We start from the raw sequence: 20,312 nt of genomic DNA, 5'->3' as shown, positions 1-20,312 counted from the left end.
TTTGACATCACCACCCTCTTCACCAAATCCTTTACCTCATACACTGTAGAATGAGTAATCTCAGCTGAAATCGTTTCCACAACGTCACTGTCCGCCTCTGACCCTGTTATTGTATTATCTGAATCATCTGAATCCACCATGTCCTCCCCTGTGGATAGTTCAAAGTCCAGTGTTTTTGTGACATCATCATCTGTTATTTTAATGGTAATCTCGGTGTTATCTCCACTTATGTCCTGAGAGGGATTGTCGTCTACATTTTCCAAGCCAGCTTGGTTAAGGTTTTCCTGGGAGCGAGATAAAAAGAGAGGCAGTCTCTGAATCTTCCCTCTAAGTGTGGAGGCCGATAAGCGGCTCATGATGCTTGGGGAGCAGGTTTGGAACAGGAAACGAGTTGGAGATGGAGGCTCTACAGAAAGATCATTGACCATGTTACCCTTTCCTAGACTAGCAAAGCTATTCTTCGTTGTAACCTCATTGACTTGAGCTGAGATTATCTTTGAGCGAGTTGCAACATTTGGCATAAGGGAACCAGACATGGGTTTATCTATTTCTTGACCTGTACACAAGCCAGTGTCAGTTGTGATCTCTTTATTCACTGGACCACCAGTGGTAAATGTGGGAGACAAAACCGTTGTTGCAGCTCCAAGCTTTGCTGTGATTGAGTTTATAGTACTAGCATAATCAGAATGAAGAGAATGGATTTGTGTAATGTTTGAGCTTGAATAATCTTTAATATTCATTGTAGGAGGAGACTGACTCATTGGTTCTCCAGCTGTGTCTGTTTGGTCCATGTCAACACCAATGGTGTTTGTACTAATAGGACAATCACTGTTGTTTGCGGCTTTATTGTCACTAAAACTACAATTTAAGGGATTGCTAACTTCATCGTCATCAAAAACATTGTCAGAATTGGCGCTGTCTATAACTTCATCGCTCGTCGTCGTGACAGAACTAACAATACTGCTGGCTTCATCCTCATTGTCAACGGGCTTGACTTCAATGTCTATTTCCTGTCCATTAGACGATTTGTGTTTAGTCAAGGGCAGTTCTGCACTGTTAGAGTTGGAAAGCAACGTTTTTGGTGAGGTTTCCATGGTCTTTTTGCACACTTGTTCCCTCAATAAAACCTGATGAATCTGGGATTTGTAAACAGGTGGTAGTTGAGGTAAAGGAGAACTGGGTGGCGGGGGCGGTGGTGAATGTGATGGAGGTTTAAAATAATCACCCACACCTTGTTCTGACATAAAGTCGTCCGCATATGGATTTTGCTCTGCCAAGATTATTTCCAGTGTAGGAGACACTCTAATGCCATTATCATTCATGTCAAATGAAAATGTGGCTGATATGTTATTTTCTATCTGCTCGTCAACGTGTTCAAGCAGTTTCTCGGAATTTAGCAAATGCCCTTGTGTTCCCTCTTCTCCTGTCGTCTCCTCATCCTCTGTTTCCTCACACCTATCAGACTCCTCACTGATCTCTGATAACATATGACTGAAAACTGGCCCATTCTCAGACACTCTGAAGTCCTGTTTTTTCCTGTCTCCACCCTCCTCCAGTCCCGCCCCTTCCTCCTTTCCATCTCCCCTCCGGTCAGTGCTCTCCTTCCCATCAGGCTCCACCCGGCAGCGCACCACGGTAATCGAGCGAGAGGCCGTCTTCACAAGATCGGTTACCGATTTAGATTCCATCGCATCGGGCTCCATCTCCATCTCTTGTTTTGTAACCCTGGAGTTGGCTCGTGGGTCTCTATCCTGGCCACAAGAACCAGAATCATCCAGGGACCCAGGTCCATTGGATTTGGAGGGGATGGGTTTGGTTTCTAGCTGGGCCGGTTCCCACTCAGAATGCGTCAAGGAGGCGACCGTAGGGCATGGGGGTTGAGTTTGTTCTGGGAGGTCTGATTCTGAGGTCAGCACCTGGCTATTATTAGCCTGGGGCTGGAGGTTAATTTTAATCCTGTTTGAAACCAAGTTCTGGTTAGCACTGCTATTAACTATGTCTGATTCGGGGAAGGTCACCCTGGAGGTAAAATTTGTTTCCATGAAAGAACGTCGTTTTCGGGACCTCCTCCTAAGCTGGAGCAATGTTTCTCTCCCTCCTCCTTCATTGGGTTCCCTCTCCGTGTCCTCTTTCTCCTGTCCTTCATCTTCAACATCTGCTACAAATATTCCAATGTCACTAAGGCTGAGTGTGCGCAAGAGGTTTGGGTTCATCTCTGCAGAGAAGTCTGAAAAATTGGAGAATAAGCACAGTAAATCAAACCTGTGTTAATCTATATGACATGTGTGACACCACCGTTCAAAGCATGTCTCCGTTATTTGATTATAATATAGCAGATAGATACTGTGGTGTGGGGGTGGTGTGGTTTAAGCAGCCACACCTGTCTTGGGTCTAGGTAATTGGGCCTGGGATCAGGGTGGCTGTTCGCCTGTTGCTCATAAGAGTAATCAACGAGCAACAGGTAAAACCCCCATCCCCCCACACACACACACACACACACACAGGAGAGGAGCCCTTGTCATGACATCTGACATCTGCTCCGGGCTTATTCAACCTTGCTCACTCGCTATAAAAAAACTTGAGTGTTTTCAACCCCATAGCCTGTACAGTATCTCTGTGTTGGAGGGCCCTGAAAACACCACTCGGGTGGCGTGCGGCAGGCGGATCTGCCACAGATATGTATAGCAAGTTGAAACGCATAAGAGTTTACAAATTGTACACTACTAACTATATACTAACCATGTATACAAACAAACTATAGCTACAATTTGTATTACTTTGTTCTTGCATTAAAATCGCAAAGGTGATAGGACTATACTATGTCCCCTAAAATGGGTGCAACATATGAACTGCAATGAATAAAAAGCAGATATGTGTAAATGGTTCACTTAATGACTTAAAGACAATTAAAACCTCACAAAAAAAACAATTACCTCGAGGAAGGGCCCCTGAAGTTGGATCTTCAGGAGAGGCAAAGCGATCCCTGGCATCGAAGAACTCCTCATCAGAACTACTGTCCCCAAAACCAGGTGGTGGCTGTAGGATGGGGATAGGCTCAAGATCCACAGCCTCCGCCTGCTCTCCCTCTCTTTCCTGCTCTTCTTCAGGCTGAGGTATTGGGCGAGGTGGGCTGAGGGCGCTGTCCGGGGTGACGCTAGAGCAGAGCTTGTAGTAACAGCGCGCATCACTCTGGTTGAAGTTGAAGACAAAATCCGTACGCAAGGAAGGGGTGCCGGAGTGTGGGGACTGCTTTGGAACCCCATCCTCCTCAGCTCCACCCCCACCGCCCCCAACTCCCTCAGCAGCTCGCCTGACTGACTCATCCAACTCTAGTAACCTCATTCTCCGCCTTCTTAGTTCTTCCTCTTCATCGTCTTCTTCCTCACTGGCCTCAGGAGGGCTTGGCAAGAAGTCCACACAGCGGGAGAGCTCTGCAAAGCACATGAAGTTGTCTTCAGAATAAGGGTTGATACAAGGCTGTTCCATGGGACAGGCGGTGTCACTGGAGGTGGGGGTGGAGAGGAGGAGGTGGGGGTCGGCTCCATCACCGGACCGCCTGCAACCCCCTCCCTCACCTAGGGGCTCGCTGGTGGGGCTGAGAAGGGGATGGGAATGAGCGGGAGGTGGGATAAGGAGGTGAGGATGTGGATGTGTGTGGTTGTAAGGGTGTAGTTGTCCGGAGGAGTATTGGGGAGAAGGAGCTTGATGGAGAGGATGGATGAAAGAGGAGGAACAGGAAATTAGGTCGTCCTCTTCCAGGGCGTCAAGGGAGTCGCTGGACGGACTTGTGAGGAAACGGGAATCCGTCCGGCATGAATCCGAAGCCTCCGACATCGAAGGGGGCTCCTCTGCGTCTTGAACCTGTCCTCCTCCTCCTCCTCCTCCTCCTCCTCCCTCCTTTCTCTCTTCTCCTGCATCCTCAAACCCCACACTCTCCTCCTCTGCAACTGAGTCTACCTTTGTTATCTCTATCTGTATTCTGCCTGTGTCCTTGGTTCTGTCCATCTTTGCAGCTGTCTCCTCTTCTGCTTTCTCCTTTCCCAGTTCTTCGCCATCTTTGTCCTCCTTGCTGTTTTTAGATGGCGCAGACTTTACCTTCTCAGTGTCAGCATCTTTTTCTTCCCTTTCCCTCATCTTTCTCCAAGGTTTATCTCCCTTTTCCTTGCTTCCCTTGTCCCTCCCCCTGTCTCTGTCCTTCCTCTTCCAGCCGTCTGGGTCTGATGAGGATCTCATGCGGGGCCGGGGCTTGTCGTCCCGGTGCACCCTGGTCTCCAGCGGGTCCATGTCCGTATCTGTCGAGGCGTCAGAATCGCTCCCACAGCGGGACACATAACCTATCACACATGCACATGCATGCCGACCACAAAGACAAACACATGGACACAGAGAAAAAAACACAACTTAACACCATGAAATGACATATCTGAGCAGCGTGTCGTATCGATTGTTTGATGCTCTTTGAGGCTTTGAGGCTTCGTGTGAACCTGTCTGTGGATGATTATTTGTCACACCTTCCTCCGCAGAGACTCTGTGTTTCTTGGTTTCATCCGCCCAAGGAAATATGTTGAGGTTGGGGTCGACAAACACACGGCAGTAGCCAGCTATGAGACAGGACATATCCTTGGCAGCAACCGACTCTAGAAGTAATGTGATGGGCTGGGGAGAAGCGAGGAGAGAGAGGGCGAGAGAGAGGCGATCAAATGAGAGAGAACAGCACAAGATCACAGATACAAGACGAGATAAAGAGAAGAGATAGGATGAGATGATATTAGAGCAGGGCTGGGGAACCTACAGCCCTCCAGTCAACATCACACAGCCCGCTGAATGTTTCCTGGATCTGATATAGCTGTTTTATTTCCCTCATTTAATAATTTGCAAATCAAATTGATGAAATTGTGCCTTTGAAAATGGAAAAACAGCCATTTATCTCTTTAATAGTGAGTAGTTCAGTTCAGTTCCTCCTGGAACATTGGGCGATGAGTCCCCACCATTCGACCAGAATGGCACCTTCTCTTAGTTTCCATAACATGCTTTTTTTACCGGGTGAGGTTGTTAACCCCACGCCCAACCCCCAACCCGGAGGACCACACAGAAAGACTCCTATTTGGGAGATAACGGAGCACGGTGCCAACAGCGCCCCAGGTGCAGGAATCGAACCCAGGACCTTCTTGCTTGTAATGCACTGCGCCACCTAACCCCCATAGTAAGTAGTATTGTACTTTTAATATTACTTTAATATATATACACTTTAATATTTGTGTTTAGTAGTTTATAGCAATCTCTGGCCCGCTATCTAAAGTGTAATTATTAATCCGGCTCCAAACAGGAAAAAGATTCCCCACCCCTGAATTAGAACAAGGGCGACAGCACAACATGAATTTACAGATGAGAGGAGAGTAGAGGAGAGATTCAGATTGTCACACTTTATTCAACTTTATCTATGTTTTCTGTAACTGAAGGTATTAAGTAACAAAAGAAAGGTCAGATCTATTTAATTTGTGTGTGTGTGTGTGTGTGTGTGTGTGTGTGTGTGTGTGTGTGTGTGTGTGTGTGTGTGTGTGTGTGTGTGTGTGTTCAGCCCCTACCTTGATGTCCTGCAGGTATATTTTGACCAGGCTGACCCTGTCGGACTCCGGTAGCAGCTCGATGCGTGTGATGCTGGTGAACTCTGTGAGCGTGGTCATGATGTTCAGTTTGTGGTTGACCACCTGGCTCACACCGTAGCGTGCACCCACCAGCAGGGTCACCATGGACTCCCTGTCCTGGAGCTGGATCAGGGACAAATGTAGTGTCGCTTGAGTAATCCATACTGTTTGTTAACCCTGTTGTTGTTGATAATTGAAACTTAAAAGGGTTTGACAATGATCTGTCTCTTTCTTTTTCTCTCAATTTCCAGTTAAAAAAATGCTTTGTCATTTATTCTCACAAAATAATTAATCAAATTGTTCACTATATGTTACTACACAATTATAGGTAAGACAGAAATGAATCAATAATACCAATAATAATGCATTTTCAACCACGGAGCACAAAAACTCTTTAGATCAAGGACACAAATTTGTGGCAACACACACACACACACACACACACACACACACACACACACACACACACACACACACACACACACACACACACACACACACACCTCTTACGAGTGCATGCAAACAAAACACGTCTACATATCAGGGATTTTCAGTCTATGGATTCCACTATCAAACAAAAATATCAGTAAGGAACAGTACACACACATAAAACACACACACACATCCACGTACATGGACGTCTCCTACCATCATGGTGGCACTGAAGGACTTTCCTCCGAAGGACTTGAGATCACTCAGCTCCTCCAGGTAACTGATCCTCGCCTGGTTTGCCGACAGGCCCTTCTGTTTGGGATCCTGCTGCGACTGGCTCTTCTTCATGTGGTAGCCGATGGCCTTCCTCAGATCTTTCTCTCGCATGTTCCTCAGCAGGGTGGATGACACAAAGTTCTCTATCCCCCAAGTCTTCCTGTGGAAAGCATCAATAGACAAGCTGATGTGTAAAGTATGAGTTTGAATGCCTTACAAATGCTACGTGTGTCTAGTACTTATTCATGAAAGCCCAAATTGTCCGTATGTATTGTTCTCTATATGTGTCTGCTTGTGCATGTATATGTGATACATGATACTTGTGGAGATGCGAAGATGGGAGGAAAATGTGACAAGACCACTGTGGTGTAGGGATGGTGTGGTTTGAGCAGCCCCACCTGACCTGGCTCTAGATAATTGGGGACCTAGGATCAGAGTGGCTGCGTACCTGTTGCTCATTGGTTGGTCTAATGAGCAACAGGTAAAACCCCTATCCCCACACACACTCAGGAGAGGAGCCCTTGTCGTGACACACCTCCATCTGCTCCTGGGGTAATTCCAACTCGCCTTCTCTTTACAAAAAACTGGTGTCTACAACCCCGTCTTCTGTGTCGCTGTGTCGGAGGTCACTGAAAAGGCCATTTGGGTGGCGCGTGGTAAGCGAAACTGCCACAACCACCACTAGGGACAGTGTGAGAGGGAAGATGATGTTCTTCCATTCCTCACCACCCAATCAAGGGAAGTAATACAACCACAATGACTTAAAGCCTCATTCAAAATGACATTTATGGTTTGTCATGATCAATTTTTCCAAAAACATGTGAAACCAAAAAGATATCACAGTTAATATACTGTATGACCGGAATCACTGGTCTGAGAAGGGAGAAATTAGATGCAGCATTGATCCAGTATAGTAGTGTGGATGAAATGCAAGGGGAGCATTTCAAATTAAGCCCTATTAATCTGTGTGTGTGCGTGCGTGTCTCACGTGATGGTCTTCAGGTTCGTTTTGGGGGACTGTCCACAGCAGGCTAATCTCTCCTGTATGTGAAGGGCGGCCAGGCGCAGAGCCGTGTTGCACCTCATCTCCACCGCAAATCGCTCCTGCAGCACATCATTCACCCCCTGAGACACGCACACACACACACACACACACACAGAACCCCAATCAGTAATGAAGAAAAGATGCCTCCGGGTTAATTGGATCCAAATTCCAACAAATGAAGGCAGGAGCTGTCCTGAACTGTATTAAACAAACCTGCAGGTAGAGATAATCAAACGTGGTGGGATCGTCAAGCAGCAGGTTGCGTGGATCTTTGGGCACGAAACACACACGGAACAGACATCTGTAGTCATGGGACTCCCTCTTTTGAACCACCTGGAAGTATATACACATGCACACGCACGCACACACACATGAACACACACACACAAATATAAAATATAAGATATCTTGAGCCTTGGGAGTATTGACACACAGATGTGTGTGTGTGTGTGTGTGTGTGTGTGTGTGTATGTGCGTGCGTGCGTATGAACGTGCGCACCTGCTGTATCCTCTCTTCTTCGTGCAGCAGGAGCATCTTGGTGGCGCTGTACTGTTGCTCCAGCGCGAGAGAGAAGTGTTCGATGCGGGACAGGGAAAGCTTCTCTTTCAGCGTCATCACAATATCCTGGCACACACACACACACACACACACACACACACACACACATAAAATCACACTGAAATGCCATCTTTTCTGACACAAGACATGCCACCTCCAGAGGGAAGTGAGGGGGTTCTTTGAAACCAAATTTTGACACAGGAGGGGAGGGTGACAGCGGCATCCGGACCCGATGCACGCTGATACATATGTACTGCTGACACCAGCAAGACACAGTGGCATATTAAGTAGGGAGCGGCAACATTTCACTTTGTACGCTCGGATTTAACAAGCGCCACTCTTCCACGTTGGGCCAACTGCTTTATCCGCTTATTGAATCGTCCGGCTCCTTTCTTGCCAATTTGCTGATTGCATCAGGGCCACAGCAGACTGTTTAGTAGGGTCGATGCCGATGGTGAGCAAATCAGGTATGATTGGTGTTTTTACTTATTGGTTGTGATGTGGTTTAGCAGTCACAAGGTTTCCCACTCAAATTTCCAATCTCTCAGATTCTTATTTTCACTGACTCATTTCTGCAGACACTGCAACTGCATTCATTAAAGACTGTGGTCAACGTGTCACAGTATGAAGGCTCAGTATCGGGTACAGGCACAGCGAGCAGGAGGTAATACAGCGTGACAACTCCGTACCTTGACCGTGGTGTTGGGTTCAAATTTGAAAGCCTTGGTCTGCCCGTTTTCCAGGTACACCTTCAGAACGTTGGGGAGGAAGAGCAGCGCGTTGCCCTGGAAACCGTGCAAAGGTCAAGGGTCAGGGGAAATGTCAGGTCAATTTACGAGCGCTTGTAAAGCCAACATGTCCAAGTGAGCTATAACCAAGAGATGACAAATTGTCCAACAAAATAAAATAAATAAATAAATAAATAAATAAATAAATAAATAAATAAATAAATAAATATAAATGCTGTGTGTGTGTGTGTATGTTTTTTCACTCAATTTCCATTAAAAAAATATAAAAGAAAAAACACTTGCAGGAGACCACTTGCAATTCCTCCATGGACCCCTAGGGGGCCCCACCTCATTTTGGGAACCCTCTTAGACCATGCGATTGCTTTATCTCTATCCTCCCCCCAAGACTCTCAATATCCACACTTCACTGTGTGGATTCCATGTTTTAGCACCGAGCCAGTTCTGTCCCTTCACAGTGGATGCTGATCTGCAAGGCGTGACAGGTTGTGTTTGCTGAGGTGGATGTTGTGATTTGGTCATTTGTGTCCCCTGCCTCCTCTTGTGAAAAAAGTTAATGTGTTTTCCATCGGCCCTCACAAGCCCCGAAGAAGGTCCCGGGTCGAAACGTTGCATTTTTAATTATTAGATATTGAGCGGGAGCCTACAGTGTGTTTGCTTGTTCTTTCCAATTCGTTCTACCCTGTCGCAAAGACGCGGATGATGAATATTCTTCGCTTGAAATGGCTTATTATGCTGTTGAATTTCAGCGCTTCTCTTGAGGGGACGCTGGTTCTCGCTCGTTCCGTCCCTCGCCTTGTTTCCCTGCCGCTGCTTGTCTCACTCCCCGACCTCCCGTCGTCCCTCTGATGATTTCGAGAAGTGTTTTGTTGTGTTGATGCTGTCAGGCATTCAGACTAACGCAGACGCGCTTTGACATGCAAATGGTGGGGTTTTAAAATTTAAAACTTTCTCTGAATCCCTACCGGATAAACTGTACTATGTTAATTTTATTGTACTTATAAGATAGTCGGACAGGGTTTTATATTTTTATTTTTCTGCGCAAATTTTTCGTTACTAACAGCAACCTCCATGTACGGTTCCATTCGAGTAGATTCAATGCTCTACTATGTAAATCGCCTGCACGGCTTCATTTTGTGCGGATTGAAAAGCCGCGCTGGGTCATGAATAGCCACAAGGTCTGATGAGAAACACAATCTGTCGATTCAGGCACGGATCCCCTGACCCCCACCTGAGAGTGTCCGTTGACTTCCACTTCCTCGGCAAAACGGACTTTCACCGGGTTGGACTTGAGCTTGGCTCGCTTCTCTGGCGTGATGAACGACGACTTGGGGCCCTGGTGGTGGAGATGGAGACAAATGCTGTACATCTGAGAGCGCGACAAAGGTATGGGTTGAAATACAAAATATAGGTAAGTTGTAGTTCTGTTCAGGGAGGTTTCTAATAAAAAAAAAACAAAAAAAAAACTGCAAGAAATATTATTGTATTATTATATATGATAACATAAGAATGAGGTGACACTGTGTTAATCCCTGGGAGAATTTGAGAAAATATATTCAGAAAGAAAGAATACACATATATAATAAACAGAATAAAATAAAACAATAAATATTCATATTACATATTTATGTAAAAACATATTTGTAATATATTCTAATATATTTTATTTCATTCTAGCCTTGTCTTGTCACATGTTACGAGACAATCGCGCTGTACCTTGAGGATCTATATGGAGCTCATTTTGTTTTTTAACTCCATAGAGCTCAGCAGTGACCGCCCGCTTTCAGAAAATTTTGGAAACGGAAAAAAAGCTAAAGGTAGAAGACACAATTATTTTAAGAGTGAAGGAACTACTCATCTTACTCGTCTACTTTCCACCGACTTCCAACCTAACCATAATTTAGCGCTTCTTCATGAATTTAACCTTTTTATGTCTTTTTATGTCTTTTTATTCTTTATATACTGTATCTCTATACCTTTAACCTTATTATAGTGTTTATATTGTTAATAATAGTGTTATGTAATATATTGTAGCTTGTGTTGTGTGTGTATCTAGTGTTTCAGTTCAGTGGTGGCAGTAACTCACTAGCTCAGGGGGTTCGCAAACTTTTTGGCTGGCCACACCTAAAAAAAAGAAAGTAAGAAAGTCTCGCGGCCCCCGTCATTCCGACTCGGCCATGTTCGATCTCACAACAGCAAAGTTCCACGTGGATTTGGCACCCCATGAGATTAGAATCGCAATAAAATGACTGCCATTCGTGCTGCGTTTGTGCTGATTTGTGCCCGTAAAAATGATCATTTGTGCCGCCGGGGTTTTTGATATATTTCACATTATATTTCATGAGCTGTTATGTAACGTTTCACACCATCATCGTCCGTATGCCTCGATGGGTGACCAAACCTCCCGAATTTGACTATTTTGACAATTTTTACGCATTTTGACTATTAATCCCGCAACCAGACGGAATGTCCGGCATTTGGACCAGTTGAAGCTTGTAAGTTGAAATATTTACATTTCTATCGTATTGACATTTATTCCCATGAGTGCTGTCGGCGCAGCAGCAGCTTTTCTGTCTGCAAAGTGTCTCCACTTCCCCTGCGCTGTCGGGGATAGGAGTATGAGAGAGTTGCTATGGTTACGGGGACGCTCCGTGCAGACGTGCGCGCACACACACACACACACACACACACACACACACACACACACACACACACACACACACACACACACAAACACACACAGACAGGCTCGCGCTGTCTCCTTCTATCCGTCTCTCTGATGGACAATGTAGCCTACTGGAGTTATTCATTGTGCATCTTGCTGAATAATTGAACTTTGAGAATTATTTCTGAAAATGTATGTTCATTTGGTGAAAAATTATTTTATCAGACGTTCAGAAAATCGTTTCATCATCATTTGGCGAACTCCCCGACCCAGGGGACACTTGAGGATTTTGGGCGGTGTAGCACTTCTCCATGACATGGCGCATAAAACATGTTTTTCTTAAAACAAGGCTTATATCATATGGACGTGTGGCTTCTACAGGAGCATACGCCGTCGTTCCACCGTCTCATAGCTCGTGGTGAGTGACGACATTATGGCTGATAATCAAAATCCTCCATTAAGAATAGGAATCACTGTTGAACTCCATTGTCATTTCAGCAAAGCCTAAAAGAAAATATAGAGTTGCCTTTCGAAAAAAAGATAAATAGATGAAGAACGGAGGGTGTGAAAGATGAAGAAGCCGAGCCAAACACCAGAAATAACAGCGTGAGCGTGTTCTTTCAACGCACTGAATTACAGCCGGGTCATTTGGCGGTGTCGGTAAAGCACAGTCAGCGAGATTCTGTATTAAGAGGTATGTAAGACAATGATTGGGAAGCGGTCCGTCGTGCTTTTTAACTCCTTTCACAAGGGCATCGCAGCCTTGTAAAACACATCAGAATAATGGTGCATTCATTAGCGTGAAACCGAGTTCCAGTTGGTGAGCTCAGGGAGCTCCCTTCCACCAACACTAATGCATCCTTTTACCGTGATCTGATTAGACGTACTTTCTAAATTCTTTATTTTAGTTTTGTAAAGGTCAGGACTCTTCGGAAGACTTTTTAAAGGCGGGGCAGAACTAAATGTTGCATGGGTGGGTGGGTGGGGGGCCCAAACGTTTCGAAGTAAACGGAGAAGGCGAGTCAATCATCGCGGCTGAACCATGAATCGGAGCGCGGTGGTTTCATCAGCGCTGCTGAGTTTCCATGAGCGGCGTAAATTTATCTGAAATCTACCGCGGCTCGGTGCAAAGACATCAATCAACTTAATCAATGTGTGACCCTGAGCGCTGACCTTATGCATGCTATCACGCACAGCATGCATAAACTGCACACGCAAGCAGCACCTGGTCCTCGCATACACACGTGCTGTATATGCAAACACAAAAATAAAGTGATATCTGACGATGGAGTGCGTGCGCCGTACCCTGGGGGGTAGGGGGGGTGGCGGGGGGGGGGGGGGGGTGCGGTCGGGAGAGCGGGTTTGGTTTGCCGTCACCATTACCAGTGATGGAGCGCTGCGACCTTGGCGGCAGGATGTTTGTTTAATACGGCCTCGTGACCCTCAGCTACCTTGACATGGGAGATGTATAGGTGCGTTGGCAACAGAGTTTATGAGTCCCGTGTGTGCGGACTCTGGGCAGCTGCAGCATGTGTGTGTGCGCAGAGCATCTGTTATATAGTAGCAAGGGGCGGGAGCCATTCTGCCGGTGCAGAGCTGAACTGAGGACCTGAAGGGTCTTAAATTTGTCCTGAGAGCCGATTGGAAGCCGGCCTGGCGTCATGTCCGAGGGGACAGCGATCCGGATCCGAGACGTTTCCGGTATTTTCTGGATCTCGACAGATGAGACTGCTCCTAAAATGCTGTTTGTCTGGCCTGTAAATATCTGCACTTCATGTTTTTTTTTGTTGTTTTTTTTTTCCCTTGTAACCTGATAGGCTTGAAATCCTGCACATACAGTACTGTAGCCCAGTAATGTTCCACAGCAGCTGTTCCATTCCTCTGGTGATCAGCGCTGATAGCGTCTCTTCTGGGACACAAAACGCACAGACCAGGGACCCGAATGAGACCCGACCTGAACCCGATTGGACATAATGAAATGTGGACCGACCTCGACCACCTGACCTGGGAGCCGTTCAGTTTCGGGACAGCTACCCAGACCTCTAATGATGTATGCATGTATGGGCGGATGGATGGATGGACAGACGGATGCAGTTTTTGTGATCACTTACCACCATTGTTCTGAGGACTGTCATTGTCACTGTGTCCTGACACTCCCTGCAGAGGAAACGTAGGGAGGTTTGGAAGGTTACCTCCATATGTTAGGAGCCGTGGTGTATTTTTCAACTTGTCACTGTGTTTTTCAAAGGTTATATACACACATGCATACATGCACAATTCATGTGTGTGTGTGTGTGTGTGTGTGTGTGTGTGTATGTGTGGTGCGTAATCGCATGCGTGCCTGATTATTTCAGCAGCTTGCCCCGGCGTCAGGTCCTCAATAGCCACATTATTGATCTTCACCAGTTGGTCTCCAGGGACCAGCCGACCATCTGCAGGACCACCTGGACACACAAACATTTAGTGCATTATTTCGACATGCATCCATGTCCTAAGTGGAAATGAGGCAGCAGGGTTTTCTATATTGTTGTCTGCACACTAATATGTCCCCTCGCTGTATAAATATGCAGATAAGAGACTCGTGGAACCTCAAACGCATTCAACGTGAGTAACTACAGCACATAGAGACGGCCTGGATGAAGCCAAAAATAACTTTGGGAGAAAGCCTGGTTTCCTTTTCAGCACTGGACTCTACAGGAGCTTAGGAACAGTCGCCTTCCAGTGGCAGAAAGTATTGATGCTTTTGACAAAGGTAATTTTTTGTTTTTCCAATACAGCCTTGATTCTTAAAATCAATACTCAAATCTCAGACACATTTTAATGAATGATATGAAAGATAAACGTATTTTGGAAATTTGGTATCGCTTGTTCACCACCCATCCGCTAGCTTATGTTATATGGCAATAATAATGTATATTAATACGGAATTATTGTAATTCCAGTATGGTGTTAGCATGTGGCCAAAAGAGCTAATTTGCAAAAGTGCAGAAAAATCAATAAAAGTCAAGATCCACTCTATTACAGTCAGGGGTTGTCTCTTCATGTTTATTGATCTGTTTTTGAGGACATCGCAACATATGACAGTACAATTATAATATATTGCTCCATTAATAGTGTCTTGTTTTGTGATATATTATCCTGACCTTTGTATCGTGATACCTCCATTACCATAATTGAATCTAGTCACCATATGTGATTATATAATTGTGTGTTGAAAGCCTCCTTTTTATTTTTATTAGTGGATCATATTTTCGTTTTAAGATGCTGCCTTTTTTCCATCCTGCAGCAGTCGACAATGAGGATAATGATCCCACTGAAAAGGTTTTTCCTAATTCAGGGATTCATATTTCACCATCAATGAGTGAGAGAGTGTGTGTGCGCGCGCGTGCGTGTGTGTGTGTGTGTATGAGAGAGAGAGAGAGAGAGAGAGAGGGAGAGGGAGAGGTGATGGGCTGAGGCACTCCTTACTAGAGCCACTGGGGATCTGGTGTGTGTGTGTGTGTATGTGTGTGTGTGTGTGTGTGTGTGTGTGTGTGTGAGTGTGTGTGTGCTTGTCTTTGTGTGCATTTGTGTGGGCATTTATTTGTGCTTGTGTGTGTGTTCGTGCGTGTGTGTGTGTTTATGTGCGTGTGTGCGTGTGTGTGTGTTTGTGTGTGTGTGTGTGTGTGTGTGTGTGTTCAGGAGGATATTTGTCCAAGGCTGTGTGTGTGAGTGTATTTGTATGTGTACGAGTGTGTGTATGTGCTGGATGGTCAGAAGCAGATGGCTTCACAACAGAATTGACCCGTCCCACTAGAAGGAGCAGAGCCACGAGTGTCCGCGCTCAGCGGGAGACGAGTCCATTGTGTCGGCCTCCAAACGGATGGTTGGCCAAACCACACTGCTTCCATTTGCGGTCAAATCTGAACTGGACAATGTAATAGGTCATGACAACAAAAACAAAAACACTAATAATAATAATAATAATAATAACAAAAACAACAATAATAATAATAATAATAATAATAATAATAATAATAATGATAATAATAAAACAAATAATAATAATAAATATAGCTGCAGGCAGCAATACACAGGGTCCATTATCGACACCAATTACAAATGTTGTAGTTCTAATTGGAACCTTGAATCAGTGCTGACGCTCCTTTTTACATCAGCATTACATATAAAACAAGGTACATTTTCAGGGTTTCCAATGAACACAGCATCAGCTCATGTAATGACGTGGTGACGCAAGTTTTCCGAGTCCTGGCGACACGCCAGGAATTACTAATACAAGGATACACTTGTTGCCTGTTATGACTTTATCCAAAAAATGAGATGGTGGCTGCCCACTACTGTGCTCAGAGTCCTGCCTCACGGTGTCTCTGTGGAAGTTCCCAACAACACGGTTCCATTCAAACGGATGAAACACTTGCACGTCCCTCAGAGGCCTTTCACCAACTTTTTAAACTTTTGGGACTAAAATAAAACGGACCCGTTGCTCCGGAGCTGCAGGCGAACTCCATGTGTGAGGAAACAAACACGGAATATGTTTTGGACTCCTACGGCATGTCACAACCGGCTCGAATGCCGCAGGAAGGACACGGCACCGGGTTAGATGCGAACAGAATGTGAGTAAGAATAAAATATCAAAGGAAACGCACCGCCGACATCAAGCAGGTAAGGTGATACACACACACACGTTCACACACCCACGTGCTGTTTGTAACCACCACGGAGCAATGGAGTCCACACCACGTAGCTTGCACAGCACGAGGTTCGAAGCCACAACCTGCACATTTCTAAGGAATTGGATGATGGTGTCACAAAGCGTCTTACTCCACAAACTCATCTCACTCCACCACCCGACCGCAAGTTTTTGAGCATTGGCGTGTCGGCCAAGCAACTATCGCTCAAATTTAATTTGTTTTCACTAATCCCAAAAAGTGCCAAGGAGAATAATTATCTAAAAATCAGAACAATAACAATAGAACTCCATCCCTGCGGGGTGGACCCCTAATAATAATAATAATAATAATAACAATAACGATAATAATAATAATAAAAAAATGTTATTAATAATAATAATAATAATAATAATTATTATTATTATTATCACATGGATCACACGTGGTGAAAGATCTGCCACAATCTTTGATTTCTCCAATAAAATCTATTTCTCTCAGATATATTGGGAGCCCCCCATCCAGGACCCGCAGGCAAAGACAGCACGGTTTTCGGACAAACAGTGTGTGCGACATTCAGATAGACATCGGCTGTTTAACTCCACCAGTATGTGAGAAGAGTTTGCATTTTGGGCAAACTGCGAGTTTCTTGGGAACTGTAGGGAATACAGCATTCTATTTTTGGAGACCGAATGAGGGACTGGGCTGACGTCGCTACGCTGCAGCAGCTTTGTTTTGGATGCAAGAGCGTTCACAGAAGCCGCTCACAAGAGAGGAACTTCAGTGCTTCCTCTTTAAAGCCCTCTGCCGTGGACGCCCATTAGACTCCCTTTTCTTATCCGTGCAATTCCTGTAGCCAGTCCAGAGGCTTTGACAAGCTCAGCATTTATTGCCTCTTATTTTGCTCAGCCTCCAACAAGAAATACCTTAATGGATGGGAGCGAGATCGCCTGAATTCAGAAAAAAAAAAAAAAAAAAAAAAAAAAAAAAAAAGCCTCTGACTTGCATCCTGCTTCTTTTGCCAACATTTCTGAAAGCCGTGCATAATATTGTGACATCTAAATGGGGAATGAGCGTAAAAAAAAAAAAAAAAGACTCGGCTTTGAGCGGATCAAAACGTATATGGCAAAGCCCCTTCACGATCGCTGAATCTCTCTCAAACGCACTGGAGGTACATTCTTCTTCTTTCAGCCTCAAGCTGCCATTAACTTCCTGTCTTCTAACCTCTTCCTTCCCTTCATCTTCCCTCCTGTCACACAGCAGAACAAACCCACTGCTGAAAAAAAATGCATGCTCCTTGTGATTTTTTTTTTGCAACAGATACTGGTAACAATGGGAATAGATACTCGCAACAATGGGAATAGATACTAGTCAAATATTTGATATCTCAAACACTGAGCACCATCGGATTCAATGACAAAATTGTCCAAATTGTTACTAGAAACATTGCAATAGTTACTAGTAACAGCTGGAATAGTTACTAGTGTTTAAATATGAAATATTTGAAAGAAATCACAGTACCTAATACATTTTTACTAGTAAAGCTAAAATAGTTCCTAGTAACTGTTGGAATAGAAACTAGTAACTAAAATATAATAATGGGTCACTTTTTAAAAGTGACTATTTATTCCTATTGATTAAATGTTAAAACGTCTTGCCACACACAGCAGGGAGCCATGTGATCAGCGGGATGATATGGAGCCAGGCGGTCATCATCCCTTACTCATTTACCACCAGTTGTCCATACTGTATATAAATGCTGTGTAGTCAAGGCCTACGTTTAAATGCTCCCTATTCAGGAGAACAAACAGACATTATCTCCATTTCAAAAGAAAAGATTTGCACAATACATGGAATAATACACGGGACCTGATGTCAACTCCCTTGATATTTAGGGAGCTATCCAAACAGCTCGCAGGTGAATCTACACATTTTGTATGAAAACGAGGCCGACGTGTGCCACTGTGCGTCCACATGAGATGAGCTGCGTCTCACCGGGGACGACATCCTGCACCAGGATGGGCGTCTGCGAGGACAGGCCGAGGCCGTGGGAGTGGAGGTCCGGATCCCGCTGGATCTGAACCGTGAGGCGGAACGGGTAGTTCCTCTGGTCCGAGGCGCTGGACTCCCCCATCTTCCCATCCACCAAGACCCGGTCTCTGAGCAGGGACAGACAGACAGACACACACACAGACAGAGAGACAGAGAGACAGACAGACAGACAGACAGACAGACAGGCAGAAAGGCAATTCGTCATTAACAAAAAACGTAGCTTGTAAATTATATCTCACTATTTTCGGCCATGGCCTGATTGGTAACTTGGCAAGGTCTGTAATAATTGATGGAGAGAGAGAGAGAGAGAGAGAGAGAGAGAGAGAGAGAGAGAGAGAGAGAGAGAGAGAGGGGAGAGAAAGTGTGTGAATAGGGGAGTTAGAGAACAAGACAAGGGCAGAATTGATGTAATATGATCACCGACCAAGACCCAGATGGATGGATTATTTCCAATGGCGTGGCTGGAGGTGTAGAGCCAGTTTCCCCAAATTCCAAATCATCTTCACATTTTCTTCATAGTAGGGCTGTCACAATCGTGAAATTGTTGTTGACGACCCAAATAATTGAGTTAATTTTACGTCGCTATAATAGTGGCATTACATGAGTACTACATACTACTACATATATAACTACATATTTGTAATAATACACATTCACCTCATAAAGAAAAGCCATTCAGTGACATGGAACGGTACAAAAAAAAATTGTAATAAAAAAGTTTATTTTACTAAACCCGCCTCATGGAAAATCACCTAATTCTAATACAAGTTCAAGTTCGAGAGATTATATGTAGTGAAATATCATATGCCCAGTGATTACGCACAATAAGCTCTATAAGCTCTAAAATCACAACAATTTTACAAAGAAATCATGAACAAAAATGATTGCGATCATGCGATGACATAATAAATGTGACAGGCCTGGATCGGACTTGATTGGATGAGGTACACAGCTGCTGCACACAGCAGCACACGTCAAAACAAATAGGTGATAATAATAATAATAGTAGTAAGGAAAAAAAAACAGAAAGTAGCTCCACCTGCTGAGGGAGTGCGAGCGGCTGCCCAGGTCCCGGGAGCGACGGAGCCATCGCCCCACCACCTGCTCCACCCGGCTGGTCCTGCGGGACGGCGAGCGGCTTCTGTCCTGCTCCTCCATTTACCTGCGGGTGGGGGTTAAAGTTCAGCGGGGTGTCGCAGAAGTCCCCCGTCAGAAAGGGGACTTTAACGCCTTTGTGATGTAAAACATTCCACAGCTTGTACGTTTGGCTGAATAATGTATGGGATCATTTCAAAGCACATTAAAGAGCACACACAGAGGAATCTGCAGTACATTCATATCACACAAAAGCAAAATCCTACGTGCCTCTGTACAAACTCATTCGCACACATACACACACGACGAGTAGCGGGGAATTGTGGGTATCAGAGGTGGGTTGAGGGCGGCAGTGAGGTCTGTAGAGCTGCAACGATTAGTGGGTTAATCGACTGGTTGCCAACTCATTTTGAGTCATTTTTTGAGAAGGAGATTTCTAAATTCTCTGATTCCAGTTGACTGTACCACAGTAAACTGAATAACTTTGGGTTGTGGACAAAACGAGTCACCTTGGGCTTTGGTGAATAGCAGTCGACATCACTGTTTACCAAAGCCCCTTTCAGCATTTTCTGACATTTTATGGACAAAACAACTAATCGATGAATCGAGAAAATAATCGACAGAATAATCAATAAAAAAAATTATTAGCTGCAGCTCTACTCGTATTGCAGCAGCTGAAAATATGCTGAATTTCTACCCACCAAAATGATGAATACATAAATGCATGTTGCTGTCTTGCATTATATTCTATTATTGTATGTCTTTTAATCACAATATACTAAGGGTTTCACCATGGGTTCACATCAGTGGAGAATGACACAACCACTCACACACACACACACACACACACACACACACACACACACACACACACACACAGTGAGAGCAGATATAGATTCAGTCATCAGCCATAACCTAATAGCCCTCTCACATCATCAAAGGTTGAAAACAGTGACGGGGAAATGGATCGTCTGCTGCGCACAGCTCCCTGCAGCTTTAAGTAGAAGATAGAATAGGTATCTGTGGAATAAATGTGTCAGTTGATTGATGCACGGACGGACGGATGAAAGGATGGATAGCTAGATGAATAGGGAGTAAGAATGAATAAATGTATGAATGTATGAATGAAT

The 20,312-nt window shown here is 44.8% G+C and overlaps 1 protein-coding gene across 1 annotated transcript; it reads right to left on the bottom strand.

Annotated features, from left to right (window-relative positions):
- Positions 1–327: 327 nt before the first annotated feature.
- Positions 328–19,245, bottom strand: LOC307229040 (FERM and PDZ domain-containing protein 1-like; the record flags this gene model as incomplete). Its single annotated transcript, XM_079998913.1, has 15 exons — positions 328–406; positions 1,456–2,227; positions 2,934–4,334; positions 4,512–4,656; positions 5,586–5,768; positions 6,294–6,513; positions 7,342–7,478; positions 7,612–7,731; positions 7,898–8,023; positions 8,647–8,742; positions 9,935–10,039; positions 13,480–13,525; positions 13,710–13,812; positions 18,031–18,194; positions 19,127–19,245. 15 exons carry the CDS (start codon positions 19,243–19,245, stop codon positions 328–330), a joined length of 3,816 nt encoding a protein of 1,271 aa, XP_079855039.1.
- Between the last annotated feature and the right edge of the window lie 1,067 nt (positions 19,246–20,312).

The sequence above is a fragment of the Zeus faber genome (assembly GCF_960531495.2).
Source record: "Zeus faber genome assembly, chromosome: 4".
NCBI classification, from domain to species: domain Eukaryota; kingdom Metazoa; phylum Chordata; class Actinopteri; order Zeiformes; family Zeidae; genus Zeus; species Zeus faber.
This window is presented reverse-complemented; position numbering and strand designations above follow the sequence as displayed.